At 55.5% G+C, this 23,686-nt stretch overlaps 1 protein-coding gene and 1 pseudogene across 1 annotated transcript; one reads left to right on the top strand and one right to left on the bottom strand.

The window, feature by feature from the left end:
* Positions 1-2,412: 2,412 nt before the first annotated feature.
* Positions 2,413-10,329, top strand: LOC127037955 (sialic acid-binding Ig-like lectin 13; annotated as a pseudogene).
* Positions 10,330-10,361: 32 nt separating this feature from the next.
* On the bottom strand, positions 10,362-16,631 carry HAMP (hepcidin antimicrobial peptide). The gene is made up of 3 exons (XM_050930328.1): positions 13,682-16,631; positions 12,332-12,397; positions 10,362-10,481 (listed from the first exon to the last, which is right to left on the bottom strand). The coding sequence occupies exons 1-3, from the start codon at positions 13,754-13,756 to the stop codon at positions 10,377-10,379; spliced, it is 246 nt and encodes an 81-aa protein (XP_050786285.1). The 5' UTR covers positions 13,757-16,631; the 3' UTR covers positions 10,362-10,376.
* Between the last annotated feature and the right edge of the window lie 7,055 nt (positions 16,632-23,686).

Here is a 23,686-nt window from a genome sequence, read left to right on the forward strand (position 1 = left end):
TGCTGGTGGGAAGTAGGGTCGAGAAATGACTGAGCAGAGCAGCGGAGTAGGGTCTAGTGGTTAGATGGGGCGGAGCTGGGACTCACACACAGGGTCTGTCTCTACTTGCCCAGGGTCCAGGGGATTCTGCACCCAGCCCAGAGCTGAGCAGGCCCTAAACCACAGCTATTGTAACTCCCCCCTCCCACAGGGAAACCACATCCTGCCAAACCCATCCGGCCCCACACAGCTCAGACCCACAGGCCCCTTTAGTCCGGCGTCCCGCCTGCCCCCAGCCGGCTCCTCACAAATTAACTGCAGAGCGACCCCAGCAAGTGCTCCATCCCTGCCTCCCTCCAGCTCCCCGCTGGAGATCTGCCTCGTGCACGGCCCAGGCCGCTCCCGGTGCCGGACGGGTCTGTCCGCTCAGCCAAGGCCAACTCCTGCCCCAGCCCTGTAGCCCCCAACAACGGTTCCCACACGCCGGTGTCGAGGGAACATTCACCCAACCTGATTCACTCCAGCACGGCCGCTCTTTAGTGATGAGCCAGGAAAGTGAGCGCTGGGAACAATGGAAATCAAGCGGCTGCCTGGGCAAACTCCCAGCTCAGGTCACCGGCTAAATGAACAGCAAAGCCACCGATTTCTCGCCTCCGAAGCCGTAGTTCGTTTCACAGGCTGGCTGTCCTTGCAGCCTGGGGCCCCCTCCTTCCTCAGGCCACTGGCTTCAGCTGCCTCTTGGTGGTTTGGGGCGACACATGGAAGACGAGGAGAGGTAAAACGCAGGGCACTGGCCCTTGTTTTCATAGCGCTGCCCTCTTCGGGGAGTCCCCAGCTGGGGTGCAGGCGACGAGCAGTGGATGCGGGATGTGAACCGCCACAGTGATGAAATGTACATTTCTTGTTCATACGTCTCCCCACCCCCTCCTGGCTGGACAGTGGCTTGTTAACACCTGCCTGGGGCCTGCCTGCCTTTGTCTTTGAAAAACTGGCTGCCTGGCTCAGGGGCTGAGAAGTGTCTGTCAATCCATAAGGAGGACACACTGACAACCTGGCCCCCATGTTCACCCCATTTCTTAAAACGGTGCTAAATCTTGGCCAACTTATGCCTCTCGAGGTGTCATTCGGGAAGTCATAATCTACTGAACATTATTGTTCTGCTGAAATACGTGTAGCAATACTGGGGATAAAGTTATGAGATTCCACAGTACGATTGTTCCTGTAATTCTGGGTAACGCCCACACATCAGTTTTTCAGAGAGAAAGGCAGGCAGGCCCCAGGCAGGTGTTAACAAGCCACTGTCCAGCCAGGAGGGGGCGGGGAGATGTATGAACAAGAAATGTACATTTCATCACTGTGGCGGTTCACATCCCGCATCCACTGCTCGTCGCCTGCACCCAAGCTGGGGACTCCCCGAAGAGGGCAGTGCTATGAAAACAAGGGTCAGTGCCCTGCGTTTTACCTCTCCTCGTCTTCCATGTGTTGCCCCAAACCACCAAGAGGCAGCTGAAGCCAGTGGCCTGAGGAAGGAGGGGGCCCCAGGCTGCAAGGACAGCCAGCCTGTGAAACGAACTACGGCTTCGGAGGCGACAAATCGGTGGCTTTGCTGTTCATTTAGCCGGTGACCTGAGCTGGGAGTTTGCCCAGGCAGCCGCTTGATTTCCGTTGTTCCCAGCGCTCACTTTCCTGGCTCATCACTAAAGAGCGGCCGTGTTGGAGTGAATCAGGTTGGGTGAATGTTCCCTCGACACCGGCGTGTGGGAACTGCTGTTGGGGGCTACAGGGCTGGGGCAGGACGTTGGCCTTGGCTGAGCGGACAGACCCGTCCGGCACCGGGAGCGGCCTGGGCCATGCACGAGGCAGATCTCCAGCGGGGAGCTGGAGGGAGGCAGGGATGGAGCACTTGCTGGGGTCGCTCTGCAGTTTAATTTGTGAGGAGCCGGCTGGTGGCACAAGCCACAGGCTGGAGGCTGGGTGTGGGCGGAGGCTGGAGGGAGGGGCAGGTCGCCAGCCCTGCAGCATCTTGGGCTGGAGGAGGGAGGGGACACGGCTGCTCCCCAGCCCAGCACCACCCCGCTCAGACGTGCACATTGCCAGCAGCTGGTGTGAAACCAGAGCCTGGGTGTGAGAGGCTGAGGGGCTGAGCGCACAGGCTGTGGCGGAGAGATGCAGGGGGAGGGCACTGCCCCCAGATCTGTGTGCACACGGACTAGAGAGGCCTGTGGGTCTGAGCTGGGTGGGTTTGGCAGGATGTGGTTTCCCTCTGGGAGTTGCAGTAGCTGCAGTTCGGTGCCTGCTCAGCGCTGGGCTGGGACAGAATCACACGGGCCCTGGGTAAGTACAGACAGACCCTGTGTGTGAGTCCCAGCTCCACCCCCTCTAACCACTAGACCCTACTCTGCTGCTCTGCTCAGTCATTTCCCCACCCTCCTTCCCACCAGCACCTCCCCAGGCAGCGATCTGGGACCCACTGAGAGCAGCAAATCACAGAGCCCGTCAGTCCAGGCGCTGGCTGCCCCCCAGAGCAGCCAAGCAGAAGGATGTGGGTGCCAGGAGCAAGCCAGATGCCCACTTCCACCAAGCTCTGCATTGAAATCATCCTCGCACTGCTCTGCCAGGGTAAGAGAACAACAGCAGAGACAGCTGGGCTGGCAGGAATCCCCCAGAGCCGGGGCTAGAACCCAGGAGTCCTGGCTCCCGGCCCCCCTCCTCTAACCCACTAGACCCCACTCCTCTCTCAGAGCCGGGCTAGAACCCAGGAGTCCTGGCTCCCGGCCCCTCTCCTCTAACCCACCAACCCCCCTCCCCTCCCAGAGCTGGGAATAGAACCCAGGAGTCTGGGGTCCCAGCCCCCCTCCTTTAACCCATTAGACCCCACTCCCCTCCCAGAGCTGGGGATAGAACCCAGGAGTCCTGGCTCCCAGCCCCCTTCCACTAACCCACTAGACCCCACTCCCCTCCCAGAGCCAGGGATAGAACCCAGGAGTCCTGGGTTCCAGATGATTCCTGCTGTAAGAGCTGATACTGCTCAAATAAATTACGGTTTGAGGAAATAAAGGGGCTCTAGCTGAAGTGGGGGTGGAGCCCAGGGCTGGACTAGCAGGGGCTGCAGGTCGGGGGTAAGTGGCACCAGCAGAGCTGGGGGGGGGCAGGGCTGGGCTAGCAGGGGCTGTGGGTCGGGAGTGAGGGGCACTGGCAGAGCTTGCGGGGGCAGGGATGAGCTAGCAGGAGCTGTGGGTCGGGAGTGAGGGGCACCGGCAGAGCTGGGGAGCAGGGAGCCCAGCACTGGACTAGCAGGGGCTGTGGGTCGGGAATGAGGGGCACCGGCAGAGCTGTTGGGAGAATGTGATATAGCCGTATTTCCCCAGGAATTGAAATGGGGAGGGGTTTGAAGTCACAGGGGTGAGGGCTGAGGGCTGAGCCCGTGAGGGTGCAGGGGGGGCTGTATGGCACCATGGTAAGAACTGAGAAATATGTGACGGCCATTTTATTAGCTCTAACTCAGGCTGTAAAACCAGCACCCGCAACACAGCTGGCTCCGCAAGCCTTCCATGAACCACGACAGCTCCGGCCTTCTTGGCTTCTTGCTGTAATTTTGGACTTGTCGAAAGCCGTCAGGTCCCCTTTGGGGGCTTCTCCTGCGCCCGGTTCTGCCAGGCCTTCACGGCAGGGTCCCCCCTTCCCGCTCCCGGCCGGGCAGAAGGCGAGTCCTCCCAGCACACAGCGTTCTGTTCCCTGAGGAAAGAGATTTTCCCAGGCTGGACTAATTTGAACTTCAGTCCTGGAACATCTTCTGTTTTCTCCAAGACGTTCAGGCTTTTTGCACTCTTGCACAGAAAAAGAGTATAAAGAAGACATTGAATTTACGGCTTTTTAAACGTCTTTTCAGGATTCTGCAGCTCGTACTAGTTCTAGTTGAACAGATTACAGCATTGTAGGGCTGGAAGGGACCAGAACAGGTCGTCTCGTCCAGTCCCCTGCACTCATGGCAGGACTAAGTATTATCTAGACCTTCCCTGACAGGTGTTTGTCCAATCGGCTCTTAAAAATCCCCCATGATGGAGATTCCACAGCCTCCCTGGGCAATTTATTCCAGTGCTTCACCACCCTGACAGTTAGGAACTTTTTCCTAATGTCCAACCTTAACCTCCCTTGCTGCAATTTAAGCCCATTGTTTCTTCTCCTGTCCTCAGAGGTTAATGAGAACAATTTACCTCTCGTTTCCTTGAAACAGCTTTTTATGTACTTGAAAACTGTTCTCATGTCCCCTCTCAGGCTTGTCTTCTCCCAATTTTTTTCAATCTTTGCTCAGGATCTATGATGTTTTTTCTAGATCTTTAATCATTTTTATTGCTCTTCTCTGGACTTTCTCCAATTTGTCCACATCCTTCCTGGAATGTGGTGCCCAGAACTGGACACAATACTCCAGCTGAGGAGTAATCAGTGCGGAGCAGAGCAGAAGAATTACTGCTTCTGTCTTGCTTACAACACTCCTGTTAATACAGCCCAGAATGATGTTCGCTTTTTTGCAGCAGTGTTACACTGTTGACTCATATTTAGCTTGTGGTCCACTGTGACCCCCAGATCCCTTTCGGCAGGGCTGCTTCCTAGGCAGTCATGTCCCATTTTGTATGTGTGCAACTGATTGTTCCTGCCTAAGTGAAGTATTTTGCATTTGTTCTCATTTAATTTCATCCTCTTTACTTCAGACCATTTCTCCAGATTGTCCAGATCATTTTGAATTTTAATCCTATTCTCCAAAGCACTTGTGACCCCTCCCAATTTGGTATCATCCGCTAACATCATAAGTGTCCTCTCTATGCTGTGATCTAAATCATCGATGAAGATATTGAACAGAACCGGACCCAGAACTGATCCCTGCGGGACCCCACTCATTGTCCCATCCAACAGGACTGTGAACCATTGATAACTACTCTCTGGGAATGGTTTGTCAACCAATTATGCACCCACTTAAGTTCTTTTGTCTAGTTTGTTTATGAGAAGGTCATGGGAGATGGTATCAAAAGCCTTTTTAAAGTCAAGATGCCCCACATCTACTGCTTGCCCCCTACCCCTAGCCACAAGGCTTGTTACTCTGACAAAGAAAGCTCTCAGGTTGGTTGGAAACGATTTGTTCTTGACACATCCATGATGGCTCTTACTTATCACCCTATTGTCTTCTACGTGTTTGCAAAGGGATTGCTTAATTATTGGTCCATTATCTTTCCGGGTACAGAAGTTAATATGGCCTCTGCAGTGCGTATAGGAGAGTTTAGGGTTCTATCTTTCCCTGAGCAAAGCTTGTACTCCACTATGTCTTCCAGAGAAGTTTGCAGCTCCATCAAACGCACAAGCAGCATCTCTTTGGGGTCTGATTTACAAGCATTAAACTCTTCTGAGGTGTGGGTTGTCAGAGATGCGGCCGATGTGTCGCCTGGAAACTGAACATCTAAAATGCATCTACTGGCCTCCCTCGGACGTCTGCAGAACGTCCGCAGCGACTTAGTACTTGACACCCATGTGCATGGTGCATTTCTCAGCCATGTGCTCGTTGTGTGAACGCGGGGAGAGAGTTCTTCACTTTTCCAGCTCCTGAGTCTTTCAAAACCAGCGTCCACATTCAGGGTTAACAAGTGACAATGCGCTTCACACTGGCCTCAGGTTGGGGGGTGCTAAGCTGGAAAGTCTGGTGTGACACAAACTGCGCTGTGTCTCCAGCATCAAGTGCTTCTACATGTGGCCGTGCCCGTGGCTGGCTCAGAAGGCTTCCTGCAGAGCTGAGGCTTGGTGCTGTGCAACCCTTTCACCGGCTTCGTCAGCACTGGCTTTGCTGATGGGCCTGGCAGACCAAGGGCCTCCACTTTTCCCCGCTGTAGCAGGGAGACGCTTTCCTTCCGCACAAGCTTTGTGGCAAGAGGTGCCCCAGGGGCTTCCTTTGCAAGGTCACTAAACGGGAAACGTTTGAGCGACAAACGTGGAGAACAGCCCTTAGGTTGCGGTTTCTTCAGTAGGCAGCTTGGTTTGTGCTTCGGGCTGTTCGGACGTCGATAAACCACTGGAACCTGCAGACGGCGGGTTGGTGCAGTCTTGGTTCCTGGCATGTTCCTCCCCTTGGTTGGTTTCAACACTGGGGGGTGATGGGGGATTTCAGGGTGGGTTCACCCCCCCTTGTGGGGGACAGAGATTCCCTTCTACTGGAGAAATAAATTGTGGTTTGGGGAAATAAGGGGGCTCTGGCAGAGCTGTGGGAAGGGGGGAACCCAGGGCTGGGCTGCAGGGGTCTGCGAGTGAGAGGCACTGGCAGAGCTCTGTGGGGGGTTGGGTGGATCTAGGGGGGCTGCGGGTTGGGACTAAGGGGCACCAGCGGAGCTCTGTGTGGGGGTGGGGTGGATCTAGGGGAGCTGCGAGTTGGGAGTGAGGGGCACTGGCAGAGCTGGGGGGAGCAGGGTGGAAGCGGGGGCTGCAGGTTGGGGCTGAGGGGCACAGACAGAGCTGGTCTGTTTCCCCTGCAGGTGGGCTCTGCCAGGCACCCGTCTATCAGATCCAGGTCCCGTCCCGCGTCACGGCCCAGCAGGGTCTCTGCGTCCTGCTCCCCTGTCATTTCACAGCCAATTTTGAGTCCTCCGGGGTCCCCTACAAATACTGGTTTCTCAGAAACGACGACAGAGACACCAGCCTGGCCGTGGCCACCACAGATCCCGGCAGGGCCCTGCGGGAGCCTGGGGGCCGGATCCGCCTGGTGGGGGACGCCCCAGATGACTGCTCCCTGCACATCAGCGACGTGAGAGCCGGAGACAGGGACCACTACTACTTCCGCTTTGTGAAGGGAGACTTTAAATACAGCTACATGGTGACCCAGCCACTGGTGGATGTGACAGGTGAGGCCTGGGGGTCCTGGAGAGCTCAGCAGGATTAACTCTGCTTATACCCAGTGGCAGGGAGTCCCACAGGTTAGCTCCACTCATACCCAGAGGTGAGGAGTTCTGGAAATTAACAACATCTAGTGACAGGAAGTCCCACTGGTTAAGCCCACTAATATCTAGTGGCGGGGAGTTCTGGGGATTATCCCCACTAATACCCAGTGGCAGGGAGTCCTGTGGGTTAGCCCCACTCATACCCAGTGGCAGGGAGTTCCAGGGATTATCCCCACTAATACCCAGTGGCAGGGAGTCCCGTGGGTTAGCTCCACTAATACCCGGTGGCAGGGAGTTCCAGAGATTAACTGAAGTAATTACCCACTGAGTTGAATTTTAATGGTGTCAGCTGCTTAGAGCTGACGGAGGAGCCGGTGCTGGGGGGGTCCCCGAGGTGCTGCTGTCTGGACAGCTGGTGAATGTGACCTACCAGGCTCCGGGGACCTGCTCTGGGACCCCTCCCCAAATCACCTGGACAGGAGGGTTCGACTACACAGCCAGGAACGTCTCGCTCGCCCTGGCGAACGGCAGCATCTCCTACAGCTCTGAGCTTCACCCGAGCCCCAGGGGATGATGGCAAAGAGCTCGTCTCCACCGTCACGTTCCCCGCCGTGGTCGGGGTCTTCACCCACAGAGCCGTCCGACTCCACGTCCGCTGTGACCCCATCCAGCACCAGCGGGGGAGTGGGGTCTAGGGGTTAGAGGAGTGGGGGCTGGCAGGCTGGACTCCTGGTTCCCCTCCCACGCTCTTGGAGGGGCATGGGGTGTAGTGGCAGGGGTGGGCTGAGAGCCAGGACTCCTGGGTTCTGTACGAGAGCACTGGAGTGCCAGGAGGCAAGACCCCCCCGTCACATCTTGTGTCCTATTGCAGACCCACCAAAGCTGCTGCCGCGGGGGAACTGCACGGTGCGGGGCCGCGGGGCCGGGGGAGCGGCCAAGTGTCACTGCACGGCTGAGGGGAACCCCCCGCCCCGCCTGGAGTGGCGCTTGCCCAACCGCACCCTCCCCGGGACTTTGAGGGCCCTGAGCTGCGAGCGACCTCGTGGGCGCGGGGCCCGGCCGTGAGCGGGGAGCTGCGGGGCCCAGCCGGGGCCCTGGCCAACGTGTCCTGTGCTGTCACCAATGCCCACGGGCAGAGCCAGGCCGCGCTGCCCGTTGTGCCCGCAGGTACCGGGGACTGTGGGGGCTGGTCATGGGATCCAGTTTTGCCATTAGCTAAAAGCAGTGGCCTGTTCGTCTTCACGCAGAGATGTATATGTGAGGAAATACGGCGCTATGTGCCAGTCACTTAGACAGATGGCAACCCACGTATAAGTCACACAGTCCCCACCTGCCCCCTTGCACCTCTGTGCCTCCCTGGAGAGGTGGGGAAGGGGGCTCAGTCCCCATGGCTAGGCCAGCTCTTTGCCGCTCTCCGGCTCAGGGAACCCTCCCCCTACTCCGTACCCACCAGTTCATTACAAGCCCTGTAGGGCTCATCGCCGCCCAGCCAATCCCACTGTTGACACCAGCTGTTGGTTTGCAGCCGGCTTCTCCCTGACACTCGTGATGGCCTCATGCTGGTTGGTGCCAGGGCTGCAGTGGCCTGGAAAGTCATGAAGGGGAGGGAAGACTCAGGCGGGACGGGAGAAGGATCCAGTGGGAACCGTAGCCTGGAATGGGGATAAAAATGGCTCCCCCAAGATCAACTATCACTCATTGCAAGTGTGAAATTCCACTTGCTGCCCTCAATCCCGAGCCACAGCCACCTGCTGTGCCAGCCGTGGGTTCGCCCTACCAGCTCTGCCGGTGCCCCTCACTCCTGACCCACAGCCCCTGCTAGCCCAGCCCTTGGTTCCCCCAACATGCAGCTCTGCTGCTCTGGGATGGCAGTGGGGGTGGGGGCGGGATATCAGGATGGATGGACCCATGAGTCTGATCGGGGCAGGAGGGAGAAGGCGGGACACCAGGCTAGATGGGCCTAGGGGCCAGATTTTGATGATGGTTTTACCCCAGACAGGGCAGCAGGGATCCCGTCAGGACCAGACGGTGCCAAGGGACCAGAGACGGGCAGGACAGTTACTCCTCCGAGCAGCCTGACTCTATGGCACCCTCCCACAGACAGGTGGGTTCCCGGCCCTCCAGCGGCTTATCCCAGACCCTGCACCCTCCAGCCCCATCCCTGCCCCTTCCCCCACCCTGCTGGGATCCCTCCCGGTGCTCAACATGGGCCCTGGGACCTCCTTCCCCACTCCCAGAATCCCCCTCTGCTGGGATTTGCCCCCTCCAGCGCTCACCACCCATCCTTTCCCCTGGGCATGGTGGCCACTCTTCCCAGCTAACCCGGTCTCTCCCCGGGAAGAGAGAGCCCTTGAGAAGAAAGGGAGGAGGAGGAAGAAGATGCTACCGGGGGAGAGGTGATGGGGAACAATTCACAGAGGAAAACATCTACGCCAACGCCTAAGGCCAGAGAGGGGGTCAGGGTCATTGCAGGGCTCGAGCTAAAGAGAGACTGGTGGTAGCGGTGGGATAGCCGGCCTGCCTTGTGGCTAAGGTGCTAGCCTGGGACACTGGACACCTGGGTCCGATTCCCAGCTCCGCTACGGAATGCCTGTGTGACCCTGGCCAAGTCCCCGACCCCCCCCCCGTGCCTCAGTTTCTCAGCTGTAACATGGGAAGTATATCACTGCATTTGGCTATTTACACTGTGAGCTTGTTAGAGATGGTCGCTCGCGGTGTGTGAGCAGCACCTGGCACAACGGGGCCCTGATCTCAGCTGGGGCAGGGACTGTCTTTGGCTGTGTCTGGGCCGCATCCTCCCCACCCACCCCCATCTCAGCTGGGGGCAGCTCTGCTAATATACCCGTGAGGCAGCTACTGCTCCAGACAGAGTTATGCCGAGCAGGTTGGCCTGTGTTAACCCTTTCACTGCTGCAACTAAATAAAAGCCATTCCCAGCTGCTCCCCGGGCTGAAGAGTTTTGTTGCCTCAGTTTCCCTCAGGGGTTCCCCTCACTCGTCGAACTGCTGTGGCTGGACACTCCCCGCCCAGGCCCCGGGTACCAATGCACTTGGAAGGTCATGATAAATAATGCCTGGTGCTGCAATGCAGCCACCTCTGGGGTGGGAGAGCTGGGGAACAGCCGCACAGCAATGCCACGGGGCTCGCCCAGCTCTGAGATGCAGCCACCTCTGAAGTGTCATGGTTAGAAGGGGGGCTGGGGAGCCAGGACTCCTGGGTTCTCCCCGTGGTTCTAGGAGGGGAGTGGGGTCTAGCGGGGTAGACGGGGAGCTGGGAGCCAGGACTCCTGGGTCCAATTCAGTAACTATGACAACAGGCTCATGACTTTAAAAATCACATTTAATGTCCCATAACAAAAAGCGAGAAGCAAACAGAGCAATAAATAAGGCGGCTGCGGGGGTGAGAGGCGGCAGCGCTGGGGCCGGGGGGAGCCGGGCTGCCGGGACGGTGCCCCCGAGCGCTGCTGGGGTCCGGCCGGCTGGCTCAGGTGCGGCAGCAGAAGCCGCAGCCCTGGTTCCGGCAGCACTTGCAGCAGTAGGTGCAGATGGGGAAGTGGGCGTTGTGGCGCTTGGCTCTCCGGAGCAGGGCCTGCGGGCAGAGAATGGGCTCAGGACTCCTGGGTTCAATCTCCGGCGAAGGGGGGGGGTCTAGGGGTTAGAGGGGGGGCTTGGAGCCAGGACTCCTGGGTTCTCCCTGCAGCTCTGGGAGGGGAGTGCGGTCTAGTGGTTCGGGGGGCCTGGGAGCCAGGACACCTCGTTGGCCAGCCCCAGGGAAGTGCATTGGCTCATTAATAGCCCTAGTGTCTGGCATTTGGTTAGCCCAGAACCGTCCCCGAGGGCTTTAGGTTCAGGGACTGCGAGACTGGTACTGCAGCCTTCGGGGCCAGCCCGACTCCCAGGGGAGAGCCCCCACCCTGCCCCCTGCAGCGCAGCGCCCCCTAGTGCCAGGCTGGGACATCGGGGCCAGCCCTGACTGCCATGGGAGAGCCCCCACCCCACCCCCTGCAGCTCAGCGCCCCCTAGTGCCACCCAGGGGCATGGGGGCCAGCCCAGACTCCCAGGGGAGAGCCCCCACCCTGCCCCCTGCAGCACAGCGCCCCCTAGCGCCACCCAGGGGCAAGGGGGCCAGCCCGGACTCCCAGGGGAGAGCCCCCACCCTGCCCCCTGCAGCACAGCGCCCCCTAGTGCCACCCAGGGGCAAGGGGGCCAGCCCGACTCCCAGGGGATACCCCCACCCCGCCCCCTGCAGCACAGCGCCCCCTAGTGCCACCCAGGGGCATCGGGGCCAGCCTGGACTGCCAGGGGAGAGCATCCTTACCTGGCTCCCTGTGGCACAGCGCCCCCTAGTGGCATTGGGGCAGCCTTGACTGCCAGGGGAGAGCCCCCACCCCACCCCCTGCAGCACAGCGCCCCCTAGTGCCAGGCTGGGACATCGGGGCCAGCCCTGACTGCCATGGGAGAGCCCCCACCCCACCCCCTGCAGCTCAGCGCCCCCTAGTGCCACCCAGGGGCATGGGGGCCAGCCCAGACTCCCAGGGGAGAGCCCCCACCCTGCCCCCTGCAGCACAGCGCCCCCTAGCGCCACCCAGGGGCAAGGGGGCCAGCCCGGACTCCCAGGGGAGAGCCCCCACCCTGCCCCCTGCAGCACAGCGCCCCCTAGTGCCACCCAGGGGCAAGGGGGCCAGCCCGACTCCCAGGGGATACCCCCACCCCGCCCCCTGCAGCACAGCGCCCCCTAGTGCCACCCAGGGGCATCGGGGCCAGCCTGGACTGCCAGGGGAGAGCATCCTTACCTGGCTCCCTGTGGCACAGCGCCCCCTAGTGGCATTGGGGCAGCCTTGACTGCCAGGGGAGAGCCCCCACCCCACCCCCTGCAGCACAGCGCCCCCTAGTGCCAGGCTGGGACATCGGGGCCAGCCCTGACTGCCATGGGAGAGCCCCCACCCCACCCCCTGCAGCTCAGCGCCCCCTAGTGCCACCCAGGGGCATGGGGGCCAGCCCAGACTCCCAGGGGAGAGCCCCCACCCTGCCCCCTGCAGCACAGCGCCCCCTAGCGCCACCCAGGGGCAAGGGGGCCAGCCCGGACTCCCAGGGGAGAGCCCCCACCCTGCCCCCTGCAGCACAGCGCCCCCTAGTGCCACCCAGGGGCAAGGGGGCCAGCCCGACTCCCAGGGGATACCCCCACCCCGCCCCCTGCAGCACAGCGCCCCCTAGTGCCACCCAGGGGCATCGGGGCCAGCCTGGACTGCCAGGGGAGAGCATCCTTACCTGGCTCCCTGTGGCACAGCGCCCCCTAGTGGCATTGGGGCAGCCTTGACTGCCAGGGGAGAGCCCCCACCCCACCCCCTGCAGCACAGCGCCCCTTAGTGCCAGGCTGGGACATCGGGGCCAGCCCGGACTGCCAGGGGAGAGCCCCCACCCTGCTCATCCAGTTCTTACCTGCAGACCCTGAGTTTCTTCTTTGGTTTCTATCTGTTGCGTTGACAAACCAGCAGGATTTGCTGTCTGCAGAGACACAGAGAACAGGCCTGAGCTTTACGCCAGGTGCAGTGGGTTAGAGCAGAGGGGGCTGGGAGCTGGGACACCCGGTTTTATCCCTGGCTCTAGGAGGGGAGTGTTGTCTAGTGGTTAGAGGGGGAGGGGGCTGGGAGCCGGGACACCCGGTTTTATCCCTGGCTCTAGGAGGGGAGTGTTGTCTAGTGGTTAGAGGGGGAGGGGGCTGGGAATCAGGACTCCTGGGTTCAATCCCCAGTTCTTCCTCTCCTTTGCTACACATATTTGTGCAACTCAGGCCATGTACGTTGTATTGTGGTATATGCAATTTAGTGCCACAGATTCAGAACATAAACGTATTGGAAAGGCTGGCAAAAAGTAGCAAATAAATTTTAGAAAAAAGTTTTCCTTCAATAGACAGTGGGGAAAATATTCCTAGTCACATTTCGTGCCCCTTGTATAGCTCACCAGTCTTTGCCCAGCTACAAACATTAAGTTTATTCCCGAATAGAGACATTCGTATTGGGAAAACAGGAGATTTTGGTTAAAAATCAATCTGGACTATTTGTGGTGCAAAAGAAATGGCCGTTTCCCTCTTCCACAAATCTGTCTGTGATTCCAGACCCTGCAGCTTTCCCAGAGGTTTTCATGGGCGCAGGTCCAGGGACTGGAATAACGTGCATGGGGGGTGGGGCGTGCAGACACTATATGTTGTGTCAGATTAATCCTAAAGAAGGTGCTGGCTAACGCCCCGAGCTGTGAGTCCAGATGCCTGGGTTCTGTTCCTGGATCTGTAGCCAAGAGCCCATCGGACCCTGAGCCAGTTACCCTGTGGCTCTGTGCCTCAGTTTCCCCATGCCTGGAAAAAGGGGCTGATAATCCTACCTGGCACAACAGGGTCCCGATCTCAGCTGGGGCAGGGCCTGGCTCTCACTATGTCTGGGCAGCATCTGGCACAACGGGACCCCGATCTCAGCTGAGGCAGGGCCTGGCTCTCACTGTGTCTGGGCAGCACCCGGCACAACGGGGCCCCAATCTCAGCTGGGGCAGGGCCTGGCTCTCACTATGTCTGGGCAGCACCCGGCACAACAGGCCCTGATCTCAGCTGGGGCAGGGCCTGGTTCTCACTGTGTCTGGGCAGCATCTGGCACAACGGGACCCCGATCTTAGCTGGGGCAGGGTCTGGCTCTGACTGTGTCTGGGCAGCGCCTGGCACGACAGGGCTCTGATCCCAGCTGGGACGTCTCGGTACAACCATCATACCAAAGAAACAGTAGTAGTCTGGGAAGCGTTTACCTGGCCCTGGAAGCAGCAGGAGTTCTGAGCAGTGATGACGAGGATGAGAATCACGCAGGCAACTTGAAGCTTCATTGTGATGTTTCTCTGCCTTGTATTTTTCTGTCTCCTCTTCCCCGCGCCTCTGGTGTGTTTCCGAAGGGCTGAGCTGGTGGTTGAGTTCGGCCACGGACCCAGGGCTGCCTTTATAGGCCAGTCAGCCCCACCTCGGTCCCGAAACAGCCAATCCCCCGCGTGCCAAGAAAGGACAGGTGAGGCGAGGGAAACCGTAAACAGCTCGTCAATAAGGTTATCGCAGCTAGGCTAAAAATTCCAGCGAACCATCGGTCGGCTCCCCAGCCTGTGTCAATGGGCCATGACACCACTGGAGTCAATGGGGCCAGATCCCAGCTGGTGTCGATCAGCAGTGCGTTAATTCTCGCAGGCCTTCGACTTAAATCCCTCCTGGCGTTTGTCCCAATGAGATTTCAAAACAGTTACATTAAGTTCCACGGTCGGGGTGTCTGCCCCCGCGACACCACGGCCGAGATAGGAGCAAGGCTGGGACAGGAATGACCTCAGCTTTTCTTGTAAATCTCTCAAGTTTAGCAACGTTTCGCCCGGGCACAAGATGATCCAGGCACCAGATGAGAGATTGAGCTGGCCAGCTAATTAGGTCACGGCATTTCAAAGGGGGGGAATGAACTCTTTATTGTTTTCCATCACAGCACTCATTACGCCTGAGCCCCAAATGGGCAACAATCGATCGATCCTAATTGCCCATCATCCCAGAATTTGAACGTAACCATGATGAGCGAGGCACACACCCAGCCCCCTTCTGGGGCCTGTTTCTCTCTCTTCCCAAACTCACCTTGATCAATTTCACCCTGGGAATTGTAAATGGGGATTTGTATTATCTAGATAAGCAGCCAAGCCTTATCGTTTTCAATGCTGCTAAGACATCGGCCTGAATGACTATCATGTGGCAAGGAGTTCCGCAGGTTAATGGCACGTTGGCTGGAAAAAACATAGGGTTAGTCCCATGTTAAACAGGCAAGATTGGGGCTACAGTTCTTCAAAGTGGGGTATTTTGATTCAGGTCAAGCGCTAAATGGGGAATCTTCACTCAGTCTCAATTATCAAGCTAGTGATTTCACTAGTGATTTGCACAGGAGAGGATCTCTGACATGCTGCCAGTTCCCACCGATATTCAGAGGCCCCCCCCTGCAAAACCCAGCCCTAAAAAAGGATGAGACCATTTATAGCAGGGCCAAAGGATTTCACTGTCGGGTGGGAGGGTGGGGGGATTCATGCTGTATGTAACATGAGTCACTCCGCTCTGTCTTACACTCTGACTTTGGAAACACTAATGGGCCAGATCCCAGCTGGTGTCAATCATCTGCCGCTCTGCTGGAATGAACGGGGCCATAGCTCTGTCCCCCTTTCAGGAGTCGGCTTTGTCTTGCCTCCCCCCAAGTTTCCCCTTATTTAAAAACGACTTGCTTATAAAATCAGACATCAGAACACAAAAGTGTCACAGCGCATTAGTACTGAGAAAATGCTACTTTCTCATTTTTACTATATAATTATAAAATAAATCAATTGGAATATGAATATTGCACTTGCATTTCAGTGGACAGTCTACAGAGCAGTTTAAACGAGTCATTGTCTGTATGAAATTGTAGTTTGTACTGACTTCGCTCGTGCTTTTTCTGTATCCTGTTGTAAAACCAGGCAAATAGCTGGATGAACTGATGTACCCCCTGGAAGATCTCTGTGTACCCCCAGGGGTGCCTGTACCCCTGGCTGAGAACCACTGGCTCAGATTATTAGCGTGAACGTGTTCGCAGGATTGGGGCCAAAATGCAAAGCAGATGTGTTGATTGTTCTTTGGTGAACGCGTGTGTCACCGCAACTGCTAAGAGCAATTCCTGCCTTTCTGTTTGGTTCTTGTGAACAAACAATTTCCACGGAGGGAAATTTCCTTTCGATTGCCTCAGTTCCGCGAAGCCTGAAGCTTTATTGATTAAATGACATTTCTGCAAAAGCCCCATTTAAAAAAAAGAAAAAAGAAATGTTGTCCTCTAAACGCCGAGGATTTTAATTGTATTTTTCATAATCACCTTTAAAAAGAAAATTCACCGAGGTAACAGAGTTACAGCCGCAGCCTTGTTAAACAAAAGGCACCGAGGATCTTCACAATATCAGATGCAACATTCAAACCTTGATTTATTCAGTTATTTCAATCATTCGCTTCTAGTAATTGCCAAAACTATTCATGGATCAATCAAACGAAAGAGAAATTTTGCTACCTTATAAAATGACTCATTGTTTCAAAAAACAATAACCTTACTTAAATTGTTTATTTAAATGTAAACATATTAAATTATTGTGTTTGTTTCTTGTGTTTGCCAAAAGCAAATGAACTAATTCAATTAATAAACGTACTGTACCTTTTGCCTGTGACGTTTTAAAATGTAGCAAAGTGTTTTCAGTTATTTGATTCTAGGGCTCTTCTTCCTAAAGTAATCACATTCGATGAAGAGGTTTATTGACTTTATTGTCTTTGGGAACGGAAGTTTTCATTTAATTTCTTAAAGGCAGTTGTTTGTTTCATTAACTAGTTAAACATGATTATTTTGATTGGCCTGAGAAAAGGAAATGCTTCGAATATTTTTGGGGAAAAAAAGATATGAAATGTACCGTATTACACTATTTCAATAGTTTAATCACTAGCTAATTAGTGCATGTAAATTGATTAAACCCAGGAGATCATTTTAATCTACAGGCAGTGAAATCTGACACGATTTGAAAAGACTAGAAAAATGCAATTGAAAAGCAATCAGTGTTACTTAATAGAAATAATACAGATGAATTTCTAGACATTCCATATTAATTATTAAAGTTGTTAATAAACAGAACTAACAAGTATTTAAATTTTCTTTAGGAAGCAGTTTCATTTTGCAACTTTTATTACTAAATAGGCATTTTAAACATTGAATTCATTAAAATACTATCATAGATTTTTTTCTAGTGATTTTCATAATAAACATTCATTTTAAAAAGTGAGAATTTTCACTGATTCCAGAAAGTGTCTTTTAAAATTTAATTTATGAAATGATTTCAATAATTTGTTGCTAATATTCTCAAAAGAAATCATTCAATTAACAAAGAAATAATAATTGGCCCATATAGTAATTGGTTGCCCAGTGTATTAATTATGTTTTTACTGTATTAATTAACTTATGCTAATTAACTTACTACTATATTAACTTCCATTCTAATAAACTCACTAGTGTATTCTGTATTATATGAATTAATCATATACTATTTTGATTCAGATAATCAATTGATTAATAATACATATTGGCTAGTGTATTAATTAGCTAACATATTAATAAGGCTGGTTAACTTCTGTCTATTAATTGGCTAGTGTATTTATTAAACAACTAATTAAACAAATATTAATCAATGAATCTATTAATCACTAACTGGATTAATTAACCAGCTGGCACATTAAATAAAATACATAATAAAATAAACATATTAAAATATAACTACTCTATTAATTGCTAATATATTCATTACCGTGATAGCAATCTATTTATTAGCTAACCTACTGACTATATTTGTTTCCCAGCTAATATTTCGATTAAGCCAGTAATACATTAGTAACCTCTCCATTAATTGACCAGTATATAACACAGTTAATTCAAATAGTAATTACTAACTGATCTATTAATTGACAAAACTAGTAATTAACCTGCAGGTGAGTTAACATATTCCTGGAACTAAATGCAAGTTTTTCTGGCTTTCAGGAGCGCTGGTTCCCCTGTGATTGCTTAGCTCAGCACTACAGCGCTTTGAGGGGCTCTCCTAGGGACTCAGGCTGTGATGGGTAGAAAAGCCCAAATGCAGCTTTACGCCAGCACCGACGAGGTGGGACAGTCTGGTGGGTGGTTTACCATTACATTGCTTTGGCTTTAGTGTCCCCAGGGGCAGTTTTCGATGTGATCTCAGCAGCACCTCCGTTGGCAGGGCAGGCGGGAGAGACAGAGCGGCTTGTATGCCAGCCCTCGCCTCTTGCAATTTTTTTCCCCACAGGGCAACAGACAAATGGTTTGGAGGATCCCAGACCTCCCACCCCCCCAGCACTGGCTGTCTAACCCCCATACCCCATAGCCTCTGGGCACCTCCCACTACCCCAGAAGGGGCTCTTAGCTCCTGTTTATACCAGCACAGAGCTGCAAAGGGCTTTCAGCACCAAACTCCCATTGAGTTCGCTCTACATAGCCAGGCCGGAGGGACCTGAACCTTAGCCTCTGCACCACTTTCTAGGTGCCACAATAAAATCAGGGGATCAGGGCCTTGTTATGCCAGGTGCTACCCAGACACGGCGAGAGCCAGTCCCTGCCCAGCTGAGATCAGGGCCCCGTCGTGCCAGGTGCTGCCAGGACGCAGCGAGAGCCAGTCCCTGCCCCAGGTGAGATCAGGGCCCCGTCGTGCCAGGCGCTGCCCGGACGCAGCGAGAGCCAGTCCCTGCCCAGCTGGGATCAGGGCCCCGTCGTGCCAGGCGCTGCCCGGACGCAGCGAAGCACCTTTCCACTGCTCTGGCATCACGGGGCCGTGGCTGGCTCCAGACGGCTGTTTGCTCAGACCCCTATCGCACAGTCTGTTTGCTGTCCCTCCACGAGGTCAGCTCCTTGCCTGCTGGCTGCCCGGACATGGCCCAGCCCTGGCCAAGCTCGGCTCCGCTCCGGCGCCCCGCAGCAGACCCGAAGGCGCCAGCCGACACACCTTCTCTTCCACGCGCTCCGCCCAGGGCCAGCGGCCTTGGCATCCCCACTGCGCAAGGAAGGGGGGAGCGAAAACAGAGCAACCAACACAATGCACAATAGATGGGTGCAAGAAATGGGACACGGGGCCTGTCCCCTCTGAGGGGGGCTCTGATCCGGCCGAGGGCAGGGGACGGGCTGGGTCGGGGGGCAGGACAGGGACACGAGGCCTGTCCCATCTGGGGGGCTCTGATCCGGCCCCAGGGCAGGGGACAGGCTGGCTCAGGGGGGCGGGACATGGGGCCTGTCCCCTTCGTGGGGCTCTGCTCCAGCCCCAGGGCAGGGGAGAGGCCAGCTCAGGGGTGCAGGACACGGGGCCTGTCCCCTCTGGGGGCTCTGATCTGGCCCCAGGGCAAGGAACAGGGAGACTCAGGGGGCAGGACACGGGGCCTGTCCCCTCTGGGGGGCTCTGCTCTGGCCCCAGGGCAGGGGACAGGCCAGCTCAGGAGGGCAGGAGAGGGTCATGGGGCCTGTCCCGTCTGGGGGGCTCTGATCTGGCCCCAGGGCAAGGAACAGGGAGACTCAGGGGGCAGGACACGGGGCCTGTCCCCTCTGGGGGCTCTGATCTGGCCCCAGGGCAGGGGACAGGCTGGCTCAGGGGGGTGGGAAAGGGGGCCTGTCCCCTCTGGGGGGGTCTGATCTGGCCCCAGGGCAGGGGACAGGCCAGCTCGGGGGGCAGGAGAGGGTCATGGGGCCTGTCCCCTCTGGGGGGCTCTGATCCGGCCCCAGGGCAGGGGACAGGCTGGCTCAGGGGGGCGGGACACGGGGCCTGTCCCCCTGGGGGGCTCTGATCCAGCCTCAGGGCAGGGGAGAGGCCAGCTCGGGGGGCAGGAGAGGGTCATGGGGCCTGTCCCCTCTGGGGGGCTCTGATCTGGCCCCAGGGCAGGGGACAGGCCAGCTCGGGGGGCAGGAGAGGGTCATGGGGCCTGTCCCCTCTGGGGGGGCTCTGATCCGGCCCCAGGGCAGGGGACAGGCAGACTCAGGTCGTGCCGGGTTTTACTGTCCCTGAAGGCCAGGCACAAACAGCAGCTGGGGCTTGCGACACCAGCTCCGGGGACAACCCAGGGCCCCTCACAAGTGGCGCCGGCTCCGGGCGACAGCCAGGCTGGCCAAGCCGCCTGCCAGAGCTGCTGCCCTCCTCCCCGGTTCCCTCTCCCGGGGGCTGGGGGGGTCTCTGCTCTGGTGCTATCAAAACACCTCAAGGACACGTCACTACCCGACAGCAAGGGAGAAGCTGAGGGTGGGGTGGGAGGGGGTTTATGTGTCCAAGTAGCGATTAGGGCTGGGGGTGGAATGGAACTGTGAGGCACTCGACTCTGGCTGGGACTCCTGGGTTCTCTCCCTGGCTCTAGGAGGGGAGTGGTGTCTAGTGGTGAGAGCAGGGGTAAGTGGGAGCCAGGACTCCTGGGTTCTGGGAGGGGAGTGGGGTCTAGTGATGAGAGCGGAGGCGGGGATGGAAGCCTGGACTCCTAGGTTCTCTCCCTGGCTCTGGGAGGGGAAGGTAGTGGGGTGGGGTGGTGAGAACAAGGGGAGCTGGGAGCCAGGACTCCTGGGTTCTCTCCCCAGCTCTGGGAGGAGAGTGGGGTCTAGTGGTGAGAGCAGGGGTGGGTGGGAGCCAGGACTCCTGGGTTCTCTCCCTGGTTCTGGGAGGGGAAAGGAGTGGGGTAGGGTGGAGTGGGGTGGTGAGAACAAGGGGGGCTGGAAGCCAAGACTCCTGGTTTCTCTCCCCAGCTCTGGGAGGAGAGTGGGGTCTAGTGGTTAAAGCAGGAGCCTGGGTGATAAGAGTGGCTCTGTCCCTAACACGAAGGTCAGCTCGTTGGCTCTGTGCCATTATTACCATAACCTGTAGCCGTATAGCTCACTGTTGCAACCACTGGTCTATATCTGCAGCAAATATTGTCCAAAGGTTGTCGTGTGAGGTGTCTGTGGGAAGGTTCGGGTTTGCTGGTTATGATGCTGCTGCCTGTACACGTGTGTCACTTTTGTAATTGAAGTTATGAATATGGCTCTATGCCAGCAGTCCCTAGCCTTTCCACGTGGTGGGCGCTGGACGACTAGCCACCGAGGAGCATGGCCGCCAGACAAGCAGCCGCCGAAATGCCGCTAACACCAAGAAACGTTGCCACCGAAATGCTGCTGAGAAGTAGCGTCATCAAGAGGCGTCGCCGCCGAAAATCAGCGGCATTTCAGCAGCGACGCATCTAGAGGTTGCTGCTTCTTGGCGGCATTTCAGCGGCTGCTGGTCCGGTGGTCAGTAGGCGGGCTCAAGTCGATGCCCCGGCTGGCGCCATGGCACTGCTTCGGGGACCCCTGCTCTGTGCTGGCCGTATTTCAAACTTGTGCCATGTGTAGTAAGAGGAGGCCCTGAGATATAAACCTTGGTATCAGAGGCCTGGTGTGAGGCCTAAGACCTGAGCTAAAGTAATGGTCAAGACTTTGCTAACATACAGCAAAGTGAAGCTGTGAGCTAGAGGCAGGCCCTGCTCACAGAAGCTGGCAAGAAAAGGGCTGATGTTGCATAAACGTATGTCCATATAGTGTATTGGAGATCAGAAGTATAAACACGGTACCAGGACACCCTAATACTGGAACAGGCCACAGATAGCAAGGAACAGGCTGACGCATCCCAATGACAGGGCCAAAAGGGGAATATAATGGATAAAGTTGTTTTGTTGGAACCAACATGTACAAGGTGAGAGGCGGCACCTTACTACGTAGAGGGGTTGCACCTCAATACGTCAGGAGTGATGTGTAACTTGTTGGTACCTGTGTATAAGAATGTATCCCAGGGGCGGTGTCTTTGTCCCACCTAGGGGGCAGTGGAAAGTCCCCCCACTGACTGAGTTGAGTCCATTGCCAGGGAGCACATATGTACTGGCTAGCAGCACCTTAGCAGCATCTTGGACTTTGTTTGCCAGGGAGCTGGAGACTGTGTTTCTCTTCGGCAATAAACCTGGCACAGGTGCCTTCGTTCCTTACTAGAGTCTGTGGTCATTGGGGGTTCTCTCGGATCTGCTGCGTCAGCGATCTGCGCAGAGCTGGGGCAGCACACAGAGGGAAGACGCACGCAGCCGATGGATATCAACATTGAACAGAGCAGAGCACCACACTGGTAGCTTCTGACAACATCATGCTTTTGAGTGACACCCCAGACAGTTTGGCATCATCACTGCCTGGCTGCCTGATGGCCCATTAAGGACCATCAGCTGTACAACTGACCCCTTGAGAGAAGGCAGGTACACCTGGTGACCCAGCAAGGCAGGGACCTGCCTAGGGACAGAACTCTGCAGTTTTTTCATGCCATGTGCTGGACACCTTGTCTTTGGGACAAAGAAAGAGAGGCCACCTGACAAAAGACTATGAAAAGCTGCTGCAGCTCCTCCGTCTTGTCTTCAATCCTGCTCTGACCTCTGGAGGGACTTTGCTACAAACTGAAGCTCTGCACAAAGGACTAAATGATCCATCCCAGCGGGGGATGTTCCAGAGACTTGATTTGAACCTGCAGTTTATTCCATCACTGCTACAAACTTGAACCAAGAACTTTGCCATTACTGTATGTAATTGATTCCATTTAACCAATTCTAGCTCTCATCTAGATCTTTTTCCTTTTATGAATAAACCTTTAGATTGTAGATTCTAGAGGATTGGCAACAGCATGATTTGTGGGTAAGATCTGATTTGTGTATTGACCTAGGTCTGGGGCTTGGTCCTTTGGGATCAAGAGAACCTTTTTCTTTTACTGGGGTATTGGTTTTCATAACCATTTGTCCCCATAACAAGTGGCGCTGGTGGTGATACTGGGAAACTGGAGTGTCTAAGGGAATTGCTTGGGTGACTTATGGTTAGCCAGTGGAGTGAGACCAAAGTCTTCTCTGGCTGGCTGGTTTGGTGCCTTGGTGTGCAAAGGACCCCCCAGCCTTGGGCTGTAACTGCCTTGCTCTGAGCAATTTGTCCCAAATTGACACTCAGCTGGGTCCCACCAAAGCCAGAGATGTTTGTGGAAGTAGAGAAAGAACTGACAGGGATTTGTAGGGGATCTTAATGCATGACAGTCTCTGTTAGCAAGAGTCAGGCTAGCTGTAACCCTAATAACACGAGGTTTGTAGAAGTGAGGAATGTGTGAGGCGAGTGGAAAAGAACTGTGGGAGAAGTTGTTTCGACCGTGTGTTAGATAATACGCAATGTAGACTGGAGACTCTTAAGTGAGAAAAACAAGATATCAGGATGACCTGTGTATAATCAAAATGAAGCTGTTGCTTATTATAGTCTGTAACAAAAGTATAAATGCGGCTGGAATTGTTTACCTGTTGAGAGACCTGTCTAGGAAGGGGAGACACTATGTCCTAGTGCCCTCTCTCCCTGCTGTAGCTGCTAAACAGAATAAAGTATCTGACTGTGCTGCACCCAACCAAAAAGTGAGAACTGAGTTTTTCTCCGACACGTTACAGGCTCACTTCTCCCAGCACGCTCAGAAGCCAGAGCACGTGAACCTCAGTCAAACGCCCTGAAGGCACTACAGGCTCTGGGACCATTGGGAGAGCAGGAGAGAGGTGGATGGATGGTAGGTAACAGCAAGAGGAGCAATAGAGAGTGGGAAGATTATTCATAAATACTTATATGAAGGTAGCTCCCCAACTGGGATCAGGGCCCTGTTGTGCTGGGTTCTGCCTAGACACAGCGAGAGACAGACCCTGCCCCAGCTGAGATCAGGGCCCCATCGTGCCAGGCACTGCACAGACACAGCGAGACACAGACCCTGCCCCGGATGGGACCAGGGCCCTGTTGTGCCAGAACTGCCATCTGCAGGCGGTACCCAGCCGTCTTGTCTCGACTAGGAGAAAACCTCTATTTCCAACCCCTGCTGGAAAGCTGATGCAGCCGTTAGCCTGTGCTTCCCCTGCTGAGTTAAAGCCGTGCTCCTGCCCTGGGGTTTGATTAGCTGGACCAATGTGGGTTAAAAGCAGCTGGGCCTTTTCTGCACCAGGCTTTTCCAGTGTGGAAGTTCGCACATAGCCAGAGATCAGCTTGGGAGGGACAAGCAGAGGGATCCTCCAAGCTCCACCCACAAAATAAGCTCCACCCCACAAGACTTCACCCACTGTAATTTGTGCATAAAATACTATTGTGTAGCTCCCGGTGCTGGGATGTGTGTATGTGAATGGTGGTGCCCCCGAACGCCATCCATTCGTGG

The sequence above is a fragment of the Gopherus flavomarginatus genome, chromosome 20 (genome assembly GCF_025201925.1).
Source record: "Gopherus flavomarginatus isolate rGopFla2 chromosome 20, rGopFla2.mat.asm, whole genome shotgun sequence".
Classification (NCBI taxonomy): Eukaryota; Metazoa; Chordata; order Testudines; family Testudinidae; genus Gopherus; species Gopherus flavomarginatus.

What these genes read in the sequence shown, in the direction of transcription:
- HAMP (XM_050930328.1), bottom strand. Translation starts at nt 13,756, where the DNA reads ATGAAGCTTCAAGTTGCCTGCGTGATTCTCATCCTCGTCATCACTGCT. An exon ending in CCTGCTGCTTCCAGGGCCAG is followed by an intron (nt 12,398 to 13,681) that starts GTAAACGCTTCC and finishes GTGTCTCTGCAG; the next exon opens with ACAGCAAATCCTGCTGGTTT. An exon ending in AAGAAACTCAGGGTCTGCAG is followed by an intron (nt 10,482 to 12,331) that starts GTAAGAACTGGA and finishes CTCTGCCCGCAG; the next exon opens with GCCCTGCTCCGGAGAGCCAA.